The sequence below is a fragment of the Lathyrus oleraceus genome, chromosome 1, assembly GCF_024323335.1.
Source record: "Lathyrus oleraceus cultivar Zhongwan6 chromosome 1, CAAS_Psat_ZW6_1.0, whole genome shotgun sequence".
NCBI classification, from domain to species: Eukaryota; Viridiplantae; Streptophyta; class Magnoliopsida; order Fabales; family Fabaceae; genus Lathyrus; species Lathyrus oleraceus.
In genome coordinates, this window is record NC_066579.1 from 450,668,401 (window position 1) to 450,684,417 (window position 16,017).

Consider the following 16,017-nt stretch of genomic DNA (forward strand, 5'->3'; position numbering starts at 1 on the left):
ATCATAATATAATACCGGCGAGTTGTGTAGATTTGCCATTACCGAAGTTGGCATTCCAAATGGTTGTTCCTTACCAGGCAGAGGCATGGTGAAATTTGTCACAAAAGGCCTAGAAGCGTTCCCTATAGGAGGAGGTGTCCCAACAGGCATTTGTTGCGCCCTAATGGACGGATTAGGCGCATTTTGTGATATTGAAACCGCTGGTATTGACCCTGTTAACGAAGGCACAGCCTCTGACACAGGGAATGATCCCACATTTCCTCCTGTCGAAGGGATAAGGTTGGATACTGGGATGGCTTCATTTGGATTAGGATTATTTGGATTATTTGGATTATTTGGCTGATTCGCCATTTTCCTTATTCTCGTTCTTTTAGGTCTTTCTATGTCAGATACAGCTAATTTACCGCTTCTTAGTCTCATACAACGAAGAAGAAACCTTGACTAAAGATTATTTCAGTTTTAGATTTTGCACTGTTCCACTGGGCGTGCCAATTTATTCGCCGTTGATTTTGGCGAACAACCTCTGGTTTTCCAAAACTTGTCGAATTGGGTTACTTGCAGGATCAACCATACAAATCCTAGGACATGTGCAAATTTAAATAACTTTGTAACTATTTAGAACAATCTTTGTATCCTTTATTTGGTTTACTAAATCTTTCATGTACGAAAGATATTGACTAAAAGTGCTTAAGTAAAAGTAAACTTAACAAGACTAAGATAAATGGCGAAAAATAAATAACGAAGAGTAAATTGCATAAAGTAAATGCAAAGGATAAATGACTGGGAAATGTAAAGGAAAATTGGTAAAGAACTTTGAAATTTATAAGATAAAAACTTTAAAGAAATGGTGTTTGTTCACACGTACATTTTCCAGATAAGACTTTTTTCTCTCACACAGGTACTTTGAGTATTTTGCAGGAATTTTGTACAAGTTTTTCACCCCTCTCCATTCTGATAACAACTATCCTATTTATATACAAACAAAATAACTGTCACTAACAAATAAATCCTAAAACTATGACACTTGGCTCTCTGCATGACTTCCTTTTGCCAGGTGCTTCCACGCGTCTTCTGCCAAACGTTATAACTCTTTGAATTCAAATTTCCGCTTTACGTCGAAACAACGCGTCTCCTCAGATTCTTCGAATTGTCAAAATATCATAATATCATCCATACTTGTCAAAGACGTCTTTTCATCTGCAGACATCTTCTTCTGTCGAAATATCGAACCACCAATCTGTCGAAGTGTCGAAAACACTTATTAACTAAATTGTTAATTTCATGGCGTCATTTGTCGAAAAGATTCATCACCATTTGTCGAAAGCACTATTCTGCTTATTAATTTCATGGCGTCAAAAATACATGTATACAGGTGGATAACATACCAGTAAAGCAGTGGACAAGGGCATTTGACAGAGGTTGTCGATGGGGCCACATGGCAACAAACCTTGTGGAATGCATGAACGACATATTCAAAGGCATTAGAAATCGACCAATAATCGCATTGGTCAGAACAATATATTTTAGGTTGGCATCTACCTTCGCAATTAGAGGTGAAAGATGGAGTGCAGTGTTAATGTCAGGTCAAATATTCAGCGAATGTTGTATGAAACTGATGAAAGATGAAAGTATCAAAGCTAGCACACACGTGGTTACAGTCTTTGACCGTCATAGGCAAAATTCCAGTGTACACAAAACAATGGACCATAATGAGGGGAGGCCAAATATATACCATGTTGTCAAACTAAACAAAAGTTGGTGCGACTATGGAAAGTTCCAGGTCTTCCGTATTACTTGCTCCCATGTAAATTTAAATAATAATACAAATAAAACACGAAATATAAACAATATTATAAATAATATAATTAAATAAATTTATTGAAATTTATATTAAATAAATTTATTTTTTATTTTTATAAATAAAACGATTATCTTTAAGAGAGAATATAGTTTTAAAATATATATTCAATCTTTTTTAATAAATTGTCTTAATCTTTTTTATATATTTGAAAAAAATTGATGATAAATTATATTATTCAATATTTAAATTAATAATATTATTTTTTCAGTTTCATATCATTTGCACAATAGGATAAAACAAAAATTATTAAAATTTTATTGACTTGCTATTTAATTAGATCAGTTGTTTCATTTTTCTCGTTTTATATAATTTTCATAATATAAAAAATAAATTTTATAGAAATTTTATTGACTAACTACAAATTTGGATGAGTAGATACATTTTTTCGTTTTATATAAATTTTACGATATGAGAAAATATTTTTTTAAAATTTTATTAACTCGTTGTATATTTGAATTAATAGTTTTCTTTTTTCCGTTTCATATGATTTTCACAATATGAGCAATCAAAATTTATTAAAATTTTATTCACTCACTACATAATTCATAATTTGATCAGTAGTTTCTTTTTGTCCGTTTCATATAATTTCTATGATATGAAAAGACTAAATTTATTAAAATTTTATTGACTCACCACACGTTTGCATAAATTTCAATAAGTAACATTGTTGTGAATTGATGTCGTCAAGAACAAACCAAACTATGAGAAAAAAGATTGAATTTCTTGAACAAACACAAGAAACCCTATTAGGTTTTACCAATTGAGAGAAGAGAGAGGAAGAAGAAGAAGAATTGGTTAAAATTGTTTTACTATTCACTTTCTCAATAAGGGTTCAAAGGTTACAAGTGAATAACAACAAATGACATCTCTCAACAACCTGGGAGACCTATGTTATTTATAGACTACTAAGCTAACTTAGGCTACAAGCTAACTTAACAATTAGGCTTTACAAGCAAGGCCCAATTCGACATACTTTTAAACAAAACATATTTCGACATCATGCTTGAATAAACTTTAACTACAAGATGCACAACTCCTATCGAACCATGAATCTACCATTGTTAACACCAGAGTTTGATCCAAAATACCAAAAATCTCCACCTTAGAACAAACTCTACACTTACAACGGAACAAACTAGATTTCATCATGTAACTTTATCAATTGCATATAATGGGAAAACTTACTATTTTGCAATGTCTTGGTGATCATATCAACAACATTGTCATCAGTCAAAACCTTCTGCACTTGGACTTCTTCACGCTCGATTATATCTCTAACCAAGTAAAGCCTCACATTGATGTGTTTGGTTCACTCATGATAGGCTGAATTCTTCGACAGGTGTATTGCACTTTGACTATCACATTTAACAGTGATAAATCGGCCTTGAAGTTTCATTTCCTTAGCAAAACCTTCAAGCCACAATGCTTCTTTCACAACTTCAGTGAGGGCGATATACTATGTTTTAGTGGTTGATAAGGCAACAACCTTCTGAAGTGTTGCTTTCCAACTTATTATTATGCTAAACATATTGAACACATATCCAGAAATAGATTTTCTAGAATTCACACAACCTGCATAATCAGAGTCAACAAATCCTCTGATTTTGACTTTGCTATCATTACCATAGGCTCCACTATAAATCAGGACTCTACTCAAAGACCCAAGAATGTTCCTAAGAATCAACTTCAATGCTTGCAAGTGTGCCTTCCTAATATTGGCCATATACCTCTTTACAAGGCTCACTATGTATGATATGTTTGGCCTTGTACAAACCATAACATACATCAAAGACTCTACTATACTAGCATATGGAACGTTGTTCATATAGGCTCTTTCGACTTCAGTAATAGGACTTTGAGTCATACTCAGCTTGTAGGGAGGATTAGTCAATATTAGAACAGACTTTGAATTCGATATACCAAGCTTGTCGAGAATCTTCTTCAGTTATGTCTCTTGAGATAAGCATAATCTCGACTATTTTCTATCTCTCTGGATGTCAATCCCAAGAATTCTGAAGGCAACTCCTAAATCCTTCATGTGAAACTCCTTATCGAGTCCAGCCTTCACCTTTATAACATCTTCGACACTGTTGATTTCTATGAGGGTGTCATCCATATAAAGCAACAAAATAACAATTGAATTTCCATATCAAAATCTGAAATAACACGGTGGTAAAACTGGCTCCTAGTGAAACCAATGTGTGCCATGAACTTATTGAATCTCCTATTCCATTGTCGAGGAGATTTAAAACATAATCTTCCTTTCCCTTTTCAGCATACCTTTCAGGTTGGCTCATCAGGATTGTTTCATCTAGATACCCATAAAAGAAGGTTGTCTTCACATCCATCTCTTCAAGTTCTAGGCCGAACTTTGCCACCATGGCTAACAACATTCTAATGGATATATACTTTACAATAGGTGAGAACATATTATTAAAGTTGATATCTTCTTTCTGATTGAACTCCCTAGCAACCAACTTGCCTTAAATCACTTCGACATCACTCCTTCGATTCCCGCCTTAACCTTGAAAATACATTTACAACTGACTAACCTGGATCCAACAGGTTTCTCGATTAGCTCACAAGTTATATTGTCATGAAGAGTTTTCATCTCATCATCCATGGCTTTCAATCATTTAGTATTGTCTCGACTCCTCATAACTTCCTTATAGTCTAAGCGTTCTTCATACAAAACCTTACTTGCAGAGATTAAGGCATAAGCTATGAGATCTGCATAACCAAGTCTTGGAGGTGGCATGATGACTTTTCTCAGTCTGTCTCTTTCCAGTAGGTAGTCATTATCAGTCTCCTCATTTTTGACATCAGCTTCTGCTTCTTCTTCGACTTCATCTGGGTTATGCAATTCATCATCATTATGCTCTAGCTCAACATGAATTTCTTCCTGTTCTAGATCTACTTCAGAGATCTTGGTACTTCGACCAACGTCATCAGTTTTCTTGAATTCCATTTATGCTTCGTTGGAAACTACATCTCAACTTGTGATATGTAACACCCCCAATTTACTTCTGCCAGAAACAACACATGCCATGATCACATACAAGTAAAACGGATTATAAATCAAAACCAAATAACCAACATGCAAACTCACACAGCGGAATAACATCTCTCTTCATAAATGATAAATAGTGATGATTCCCATAAATCATCTACCACAAATTATCGTTTTGGGCTCTAAGGCCACTCAACATCAAAACCAACATATCCAAATAACAAGATAAAAGAGAGCACAACAATATCTCTCAACATCAAAACAAATAAAAATAATCCCATAAACCAAGTGTTACATGACCAGAGCACTATAGACTACCTAGTCAAAACACAACAAGAACTAGCCTCCGAATCTAATCCTTATGCGAAACACCACTATATCCGATACCTGAGCGATGTCGCGATAGAACATCATTCCAACAGAAGGGTGAGAATTCAAATTATTATAGAAAAACATAATAATATGAAATGTATAACAAACATACATATATTATTAGAACTCGTCACGCTTCACACAAACATGCATCATATCATCTTATTAAAGAATCACATGTTTACCATCATACGACATGGCTCAACAATCCACAAGTATTCATTTATAACTACTAAACGATGTACAAAAGTCATATTTCACAACATATCGATTTCATGTACATATTATCATCCATCATCATTTACAAATCATCATCAAATATGTATACAACTTTCACATGATTCCATAATGTATACAAGTCACCATTTCATCACATATGTCACAAATATGCACACATATCACATCAACAACACATCAATAACACATCAACAATTCATATCAAATGGATCACCTAAAATCCACGTATATGCATATCTACCAAAATCATATCCACACAATCATATCACATAATCAAACAAATAATGATTCACACTGACATGTGTGACTCAATGTGTGACTTAATGCGATATGCATGTGGACCCCTTCCGTTATCATTTCCGGCTTGCCGAGCGTCTCTCAAATAGACTAGATAACCACCTCTAAAGCTCGATTACGCCTTAAGCTTTCAAACCCCATTCGGCGTTAGGTTTGGGACAAGCAAATAATCTACGCGAGATTACCCAATATTGCCTCTTTCATAGACTCGTGCTAATGTTAGTGTGCAACAACAACAAGACTTATGCAATTAAGACGATCGCAACCCCTTAATCATACATAAGCATACCACATCCAACATTTGCACAACATACACCTAACATGACTTCAATCCCAAACAATACATCAAATAGCATTCATCATCTCATCACAACACATTAACATAAAGCAAACAAGCAAATTCATGTTATTCATCAAATTCACCAATTCACATCGTCACATACATAATTTCAAGTAGTATGTTTCTTCACAAAATCCATCTAAAAACCATCCAATACATGCCAAACAATAGAAAACGTGTCATTCACATTCACCACACATACAACATACATCCATATTAGGATTCTTTTGATAAAATATTAATCTACTATTATCAAAATGAATATCACGTTATTGATAATATTCTTAGCTTTGTAAAAGTCCAAACGGCACCTCAAACAGAGTTACGGTTCAAAAGTTATTGAATTTATAAGTTTTTAAAAATGCTATCAAAACCAAAAAATTTACTGTTGCGAAAATGTTGTCAAAAACCAAAAAAATTGTTGTTGCGAAAATGCTATCAAAAAGCAGGAAAACTGCTGTTGTGAAAATGCTGTTGTCCAGCACGAATTTTCATTATAAAACCACATTAATCCATCATTTTTCATGAAATAAATAGTTATACAATATATATATATATATATATATATATATATATATATATATATATATATATATATATATATATATATATATATATATATATATATATATATATATATATATATAAATATATCATATAACAACTATTAGGATCATAGAAACAAGATTCTAAGCTCCACTATTTTTCACCAAAATCCCAAATCAACCATTTTCAAGTGAAACTCAAACATACAATTATACACCAAATCATGTTCTATACACATACTCATTCATGAAATTCAATATAGAAACATCATAGCATAACATAAACATCAATTTCATGGATTAAAACATAAACACATGTTAGGGTTTCTCAAACATCAAAATCCTCGAATCCTAAGGTCATGATATCTAACCCACATACATTACATACATTATATTTACCCATAACCATTTGAAATTCCACCATTACCTTAGTATAGATGAAATCTCTAGGTCATTCTTCTTCTAGTTTCCTCTTCTCCTCTTTCTCGTATCTTCTCTTCCATTCTCTCTTCTTCTCTTGTTTTACAAAACTAACTCTAATATCTAAAACCCTTACTGTCTTTTTAACTCATAATGGACTTAACCCACTTATCCACCCATTCTAATTAATTAGGCCCATTACTAGACAATTGCTATTTCTACTCATAAAATTCAATTATTCAAATAACACATATATTCAAATAATTACCAGAACACATATTTAATTAATTATCACACCAAATAATGATTAATTAAAATAAACACCTAATAAATAAATACGGAAATTAAATCGGGGTGTTACAACTCTCCCCCACTTGAAATATTTTCGTCCTCGAAAATTACCTCAAGCAAACAACTCAGTTTATGAATCCCTCATCTGACTCTCAAGCTCTCACGTCACATTTCCACCAGCTGGTCCTCCCCAAACGACTTTCACCAAAGTGATCCATTTACCACGGAGTTGTTTCACCTCTTTATCTTCTATCTGTATAGGTAATGTCTCTACGGACAAATTATCTATAACCTCAACATCATCTAATTGGACAACATGCGAAGGATTCGCAATGTATCTCCTCAATTGAGACACGTGAAACACATCATGGAGATTAGCAAGTGACAGCGGCAACGTAATCCGATAAGCCACATCACCTACTTTCTTGAAAATCTGATACAGACCAAAAAAATGCGCCGTCAACTTACGCGACTTCAATGCTCTACCAACACCCGTTACCAGAGTAACTCTTAAAAACACATGATCATCTACCTCAAACTCAAGCGATTTCCTTCTCTTGTCACGGTAACTCTTATAACGACTCATAAAAACCTTCATCTTCTCTCTGATCATTTTAATCTTATCAGTAGGCTGTTGAACTATCTCAGGTCCAACCACAACACTCTCTCCAGATTCGTACCAACACAAAGGCGTCATACACCTTCTACCATACAAAGCTTCAAACGGAGTCATACCAATACTCGAATGAAAACTATTGTTGTAGATAAAATCAATCAAAGGCAAATAACTATCCCAAGCACCTCCCTGTTCCAAAACACAAGCTCTCAAAAGATCCTCAAGCGACTGAATCGTCCTCTTAGTCTGAGCATCTGTCTGCGGATGATAAGCAGAACTCAAACACAACTTTGTAACCAAAGAACGTTGCAAACCTTCCCAAAATCTCGAAGTAAACCTCACATCCCTATCTAACACAATGCTAGACGGAATACCATGCAAACTGACAATTTTCTCAATATACAGCTTTGCAAGCCTCTCCATCGGATAATCCATTCTAATCAGAATAAAGTGAGCAAATTTCGTCAACCTGTTCACAATAACCCAAATAGCTTCACAATTACTCGGAATCCTAGGAAACCAGAAAAAAAAATCCATAGAAATACTATCCCATTTCCATTCAGGAATAGATAACGATTGTAACAAACTAGACGACTTCTGATGCTCAATCTTCGATTTCTGACAAATCAAACACGAATACACAAATTCCACAATCTCTTTCTTCATACCAGGCCACAAAAACAATTTCCTCAAATCTTGATACATCTTAGTAGCACCAAGATGAATACTCAAACCACTACGATGTCCTTCATCAAGAATCCTCTTTCTCAAATCTGAAACATCGGGAGCACAAACTCTATCATGACACCTCATGATACCATTCTCATCAATCCGAAAATCACCACCTTTACCTTGATTGATCAACATCAATCGATCTGCCAAAACCAAATCAGATTTTTGACCTTCTTGAATCTCATCCAAACTTCCACTAGTAAGCTTCAACATACCAAGCTTCACTCCAAAAGAAGTCTCTTCATAAACCAAACTCATATCTTGAAATTGTTTAAGTAAATCCAATTCTCGCACCATCAACATCGACATATGCAAAGATTTCCTACTCAAACCGTCGGCTACAACATTCGCTTTGCCAGGATGGTAATTTAAACCAAAATCATAATCCTTCAAGAATTCAAACCATCTCCTTTGCCTCATATTCAACTCTTTCTGATCGAACAAATACTTCCAACTCTTGTGATCACTAAACACATCGAGTCTCGACCCAAACAAATAATGTCTCTAAATCTTCAAAACAAACACAACAGCAGCTAATTCCAAATCATGAGTCGGATAATTCTTGTCATGCACTTTGAGTTGCCTTGAAGTATAAGCTACAACTTGTTGATTATGCATTAATACACCTTCTAAACCCATAAAAGAAGCATCACAGTACACAACAAATGGTTCGGATGGATTAAGTAAAATCAAAATAGGAGCAATAGTCAATCTCCTATTCAGCTCTTGAAAACTAGCTTCACACTGTGCATTCCAAATGAAAGCTTGACCTTTCCTAGTCAACTGTGTTAACAGAAAATATAACTTAGAAAAGCCTTCAATAAACTTTCGATAATAACTTGCCAAACCAAGAAAACTACGAATCTCATACACAGATTTCGGCGCTTCCCATTGAGATATAACCTCAATCTTAGAAGGATCAACCGAAATACCACCACTAGAGATCACATGGCCAAGGAAACTCACTTCCTTCAACCAAAACTCGCACTTCAAAAGTTTAGCAAACAAATGCTTCTCTTTCAATACAGATAAAACAATCCTCAAATGCTCAGCACGATCCTCTTCACTCTTTGAATATATCAAAATATCATCGATAAACACAACAACAAACTTATCAAGATATTTATGAAAAATCCGATTCATGTACTCCATAAATACACCAGGTGCATTTGTCACACCGAAAGGCATCACTGAATACTCATAGTGTCCATACCTTGTTCTAAAAGCAGTCTTCTGAATATCTTCAGCTTTCACACGGATCTGATGATACCCAAACCTCAAATCAATCTTGCTAAACACACAAGCACCAACTAACTGATCCATCAAATCATCAATCCTCGTAAGCGGATACTTATTCTTGATAGTAACTGTCGCACCTCAAAAAAATGGGGATACGACTTCAAAGCGAAGCGCAATCGCACGCTCGCAATGATGGACTGAACAGCGTCGCCACCGAACTTTATTTATTCCTAAGAAGGAAAGGGGAAATATCGATAAAACCCAAGACAAAGAAAGGATAAGATATGGTCATCACAACCAATATCAGGGTTCGGGAGTCGATTACGCAAGGGGAAGGTATTAGCACCCCTCACGTCCGTTGTACTCAACGGGAACCATTAGGTCAGTTGTGTGCGTTAGTGTTAGTTTGAAATGTTAGGCTTTTCGAATTATTAGGTGGGAAAGAAAGAAAAGATGAGAAGAAAAATGTTTTTGGATTTTTTTGACGAAGGACTAAACCTAAGTTTTTTTTATTAGTGGGCCTGACAAGATTTAAAAAATCCTGCTCATACGTATCTCAAAAGAGAAATCAAGGCTTACGTAGTTCTGGATAGAAAAATGTTTGTTTGTTGGTCGATTTTAGCGAAAGCTATACTGTATTAATCGACGAAAACATTGTTTTACTCAAAACAGATGAGGAGTGGACGCATACCACACATCGAACGAATTCATAAATCTACATTCGGAAAAGCATCATTTATCTCTACTCAACAATCGTGGCCGAAACATTGTTTTGTATCACTTAAGACAATATATCTTTCATTTATGAAAAAGATTTTTGATTAATCGCACGGCGGCGAGAAAGAGTTTGATTGGTTGAATGTATTTTGAGTGATGGCGAGAACTTGGATGAGCGAGATATACATCTCGAATCCTAGTCTCAGGAGTGCACGGTATACACCATGTTCCATTTCCATCTTTATTGAAAGAGGTTAAGATAAGAATTAAGTGTTTTGGAATTTGATTGAGAAAGGGTTTGAAGAAACCTCATTGACAGTTTTAGAAGATGGCGAGAGTTAAGATTGGCGAGGCATACGTCTCGAATCTTAATCTCAGGAGTGCATGGTATACACCATGTTTCATTTCCACCTTTATTGAAAAAGTTTTAAATAAGATTTAGGTATTTTAAATTTGATTGAGAAAGGGTTTGACGAAACCACATTGACAATTTTAAATGATGGCGAGAACTAAGATAGGCGAGGCATACGTCTCGAATCCTAGCCTCAGGAGTGCGCGATATACACCACGTTCCACTTTCATCTTTATTGAAAATGTGTTGAATAAGAATTGGGTATTTTGAGTTTTGTTGTGAAAATGACTTGACCCTATATCAAGTATTGATGGACGTTTAAGAGAAATTTGGATGAGTGTTTGAGAGAAAACAAAGTGGATAAATTTGGATGATGGCGAGAGCTAGGATTGGCGAGATATACATCTCGAATCCTAGTCTCAGGAGTGCGTGGTATACACCACGTTCCACTTCCATCTTTATTGAAAAGGTCTTAATTGTGAATTAGTATTTTTTGAGTTTTTATTAGGAAAAATGGATTGACGTTGAATCAAGTATTTGATGAGAGTTTGAAAGAAATGGAACAGAATAAGAGGGAGAAATGAATTGATTTGTTTATTGAGAAAATACTCAACGTTGGATCGAGTCATTATTTTTGTATTTTTGGAAATGGTTGATTTTATTCTTGTGTTAGTATCTAACTAAACAGTCAAACAAATAAAGAAATAAAACAGTACAAAATTATTACACATCGGGGGAGTGGGGTACATTTTGTCAAATGGGGATTCAAAATCATGAAATAATTAAATCGGACCCAAACAACAAATAATGCAATGTATGAGTGTAAGTGCAAGAGAACCGGCTCATTGTAAGAAAGCCCAAGAGTAAGCTATGTGAGGTTGATGGTGATGCTTAAAAAGCAATCGACTTACAAGGGTATGGAAATGGGCTCGATATTGAATCGAGAAAAGTGTGATTTTGATAGTTTAAAGCGGCTTTGAATGGATGATGAAATTAAAAGAAATCAAATTTGTGTTATTAAACAATAATGAAACTATGAGTATAGGAGAAATTATAATAAAACATAAACATAAAAAAATGAATGCTAAAAGAAATAAAATGCTACATATAGGTATCGAACCCACTCCACTAAAGACTATAAAACTACCCTCTCTCCACTAGACCATTTATGATTGTTTATAATTTAGACAACAACTTAGATATATAAACCAAAATAGATTAAAGTATGAATTAAAATAAAAATAAAAATAGGGTGGTCTATTTAATGGACGATTAATTAAAAAATAAAAAGGAGAAATCCCAAAAGGTGACCCTAGCCGCCTGGCTGTTGGGTTCAAAAGGTTAGGGATTGGGAACACAAAATAGCATTTAACTAAAACTAATACCAATAAACCACAGATAATGACCACTTGAAAACTCTAAACGTTCACTTAGTAGGATTTAAAGGTCTGCTTAAAAAAGAACAAATAATGAATAAATAAATAAAAAAAAAGAAAAGGTAAGGACGCAGATGAGAGTCCCAGAACTCAATCGTCCTCCTCTCTCTATCTCACACCCCTCTCAACCTTCGTCATTCACTCTCAATCGCTCTTCGCTTTCAATCGCTCTCCTCCCTCATCGTCCTCGCGTCCTTTCAATCTCTCGACCTCTCTCACTATCAAAAACCTTAAACTTTATTTCCTCAAATCATCAAATAAAACCTAATCCTACACTTCCAACAACAAGCACTCAAAAAGGATAACAGGAGAAGGAAAAGTTCTCACATAGGTTTCACGACGGTGGTGAAAGGTGTGAAGAAGTCGGCCGGGAAATAGCTTGAGCAGCGGAGGGATGTGAGGTGCGGCGGCGAAGGTTTGTGGTGTTCTCGAAGTTAGCCTCCCTATCCAGGTATTTGATTTTGGGATTTAGGGTTTCGTTTTGAGATTTTTTTTCGACCCCAAGGTTTTTCTCCCTTCAACCGATTCTCTTCCTTCTCCTTTTATGTCCTGCAGATTTAGGGTTTGGGGATCGGCTTCTGCAAAACAGGTGTCTCTGCAAACTCCTTTTTGATGTGCTCAGTTGGGATTGGCCTTTTTGATGCTTGGATTTCGGAACGGTAAACTGAACTCATGCTTTCTCCCTCTGTTTTGTCTTAATGCCAATTTGGGATATTTTTTGAAATCTTACTGTTGCCAATGCCATGTTTTTTTACTGCAGTGAAGTCGGTGAGCTTTGATTTGATTTTGACAAGCTTGGTAATGTTGGTTGCAAGCTTGCAATAGAGCCTATTTGCTCATGCTCATAGCAGATTGGACAACAAGCATGTGGCTTTAGCTTCAAGGTATGTCACCGCCCTTCATGGCCTGGAAGTGATAATGTTTTCTGCTAGTTGTGCCCTTGGTTTGCAAAGTTGCCTTTTGGTTCAGTTACATTGCTAGTGACTAGTATGCTTAACAATTTGTAGGCACACTCCATGACAGGATCATGGCTACTGCAGGATGCTTGTCAACAGTTGGATTAAAGTTACACCAACCAAAACACCCATGCTTAGACCTGCTTCTAGCCGACAAGATTGTTGTTGCCTTATTTCAGACAGTAGAAACAATCTAAAATGGAGATTAAGGTCTCTTAATTTAAACCGCCATCTTCAACTCAATCTTTTGGTGAGGATTATAGTTAATGAGCTTGAAATCAGTAGTCACAAAAGCGTCTATATCTTTCTTCTTTGCATTGATTTTTCTGAGTTGGAAAAGGTTTTGGCAGGTTATGAAGCTGCTCCTGCAATTTTGTTGTGCTGAAATGCCATTTCAGACATCAGATCATAAACAATGGGATTTTGTTCGATACCTTCCATCGATATTCCAACTCCAACCATTGTTGAGTTAACACTTGTTCGTGCTTCAATTGGACCAGATGCTACAACATCTAATATCCCATACATCTCAATGTTTCCTGCAAAATTGTGCAGCATACACCAGATGTAAGGAACACCATAAAACTGCTCTGAGGTAATCCATATGGGTTTAACTTCAGCAAACAGATCAAGAACCACTAGATTTCCCACAGGAACAGAATGCAAAAGAGCCTTCATTTGAGGAGGTCTCAAGAACGGATCATATGTAACTAGCCATCCCTGCATTAACCAAATAGCATCATTATCACCACTCTGCATTCCCTTGAAAATTGTTGCACCTAATGAAGAAATGTACTCTGGATCATCAACGGGTGGGGTGTTCTCATCAAAGGTATCGCAGTTGTATATGTGGCTGGATCTTATGAACTGGGATGAAACCGTAATATGGCTTTGTCATGTTTCATTTATTTTGTAGGTATTGAACCGTGTTGGACATGTTGATCGTGTGGAATTAGATGCAAGGCTATGAAGTGCATTGGATGGGGGGCTGTCTGGAAGGATCCTCTTGAGTTGTGTGAAAGCAAAGTCGGCAGCTGCTTCATCAGACATTTTCTCAATGTCTTTGGCCTGCCGCCCGGCAGGCATGTAAACAAAGAACAGGGTGATCAGCAGCTTTGTGAAGATTAAGAAAGTAGCTGCATCCATAAGATGTATCGGCAACAACTCCCAGGAACTCAACATTGGGCCAAAATACATTTTTAAAAGGTAATATTATTTTATTCTCAACTCCGACCCCAATATCAGCAAACGCAGCTTCTTTCCATTCTGGAAGCTCTGGCTCAAATTTTATGATGTTTGCTTTCAGCACTCCAAGGGGTACGACAATGATAGCAGCATCAGCAACAAATGTCTTCCCATTTTCAGCAGTCACCTTTACTCCATTAAATCGCCTATCTATCTTTGTCACCCTGTGTCCCAATATTTTAATGATATGGAATCAGAATCTGCGGCAAACCAACCCTCCATTCGGCACAAATACCATTGAAGCACCTTGTGTGAAAGGCCCTCCAACCTGAGTTCTGGATTTCTTTCAAAAAAAACAATTGAAAGTGCTTGTGAATGGACATGCCTTCACTGTGTTCCTGTCTTACATTATCCGTCTCTTGCAAAATTGTTTCAAAGATTTTACCAACTTCTTTGTATATACGATATGCTTGGGCTGAACTTATGATTTGCTTTCCACTGTTGTTGGCAGGTCTGATGTATGAACTGAAGTGGAACCATGATATGGCTTTGTTATATGGTTTTTCTGCTGGTTTTGAAATGTTTCCTTTTGTGCAGGTTACGCTGGGCCGATGATATTTGGTTCGTCCCACAGCTAGGCTGCTGTTTGCAGTTCGAGAGTTTGGTTTTGAATGATGCAGGCTGCCTGTTGGATCACCTTGTTGTAAATACTTGTTGTAAAAATAATATGCCTGTCATGTAAAACGAGTTACAGTTTTGGAATATAGCATCTGGTAGTTTAGGGATCAACATGAGATGTGATTGGTTTAGATTTGTAACAGTAGAACTCCATTAGACATTTGTGCTTTATGATTCTAATGTATCCATGGATAGTTTGTAACAAGAATTGATTGTAGCTCCAACTTTATTATGGAAAGTTCACGGCATCTACTTATGGCTTTGTCTTCTTGCTAGTGTTTATGACAGGATGTGATGCATTGTTATGCTTGAATGTTAAATGGACATGAAAGTGTACGTATGAAAATGAGTTTGGAAATGTTTGAAAGTTAAATATTATTGAATGTTATGAAATGAGTGCATGTACTATTTTGATTTGAAATGAACTATGGATTGAAAATGGATCATGTTTGGTTATAAAATGGATATGGATTTTTAGGAATAATCCAAAACTAATCTAAATGTCAATTAACATAAAATAAAAAAACCAACAAAAGCCAATTATAATCAAATTAATCTATGATTTGTTAAAACTATTTTGATATCAAATTCTAACATTTATTTGGAAATTAAAAATCAATTAGAGTTTGAATCATTAGTAAAAACACAATTAAGATTAAATTGAAATTTGGAATTAGACTTAATTTAAAATTAAAATCAAATTGAAAATTTAAAAGTCAAATAGTTAGAATCC

At 35.4% G+C, this 16,017-nt stretch overlaps 2 protein-coding genes, 1 long non-coding RNA gene and 1 pseudogene across 3 annotated transcripts in view; 1 reads left to right on the forward strand and 3 right to left on the reverse strand.

Annotated features, from left to right (window-relative positions):
• Window positions 1–16,017, reverse strand: part of LOC127083122 (WD repeat-containing protein 55) — a 76,832-nt gene that overhangs the window by 45,368 nt on the left and 15,447 nt on the right. The window lies entirely within an intron of this gene.
• On the reverse strand, window positions 7,534–9,030 carry LOC127115254 (uncharacterized). Its single transcript, XM_051046840.1, has 3 exons — window positions 8,798–9,030; window positions 8,304–8,500; window positions 7,534–8,039 (listed from the first exon to the last, which is right to left on the reverse strand). The coding sequence occupies exons 1-3, from the start codon at window positions 9,028–9,030 to the stop codon at window positions 7,534–7,536; spliced, it is 936 nt and encodes a 311-aa protein (XP_050902797.1).
• On the forward strand, window positions 12,452–13,546 carry LOC127083145 (uncharacterized). Its single transcript, XR_007788322.1, has 4 exons — window positions 12,452–12,916; window positions 13,021–13,124; window positions 13,226–13,349; window positions 13,473–13,546. It is a non-coding gene; the product is annotated as an uncharacterized LOC127083145 (long non-coding RNA).
• On the reverse strand, window positions 14,316–15,445 carry LOC127115255 (polyamine oxidase 2-like; annotated as a pseudogene).

Excerpts from the sequence above, each read along its gene's own strand:
- LOC127115254 (XM_051046840.1), bottom strand. The coding sequence starts at position 9,030 with ATGTCGATGTTGATGGTGCGAGAATTGGATTTACTTAAACAATTTCAA. Across the intron at positions 8,501-8,797 it reads GATGAGAATGGTATCATGAG|GATTCCGAGTAATTGTGAAG; the intron begins GTGTCATGATAG and ends CTGGTTTCCTAG. Across the intron at positions 8,040-8,303 it reads TACTTCGAGATTTTGGGAAG|AGAGTGTTGTGGTTGGACCT; the intron begins GTTTGCAACGTT and ends ACGAATCTGGAG.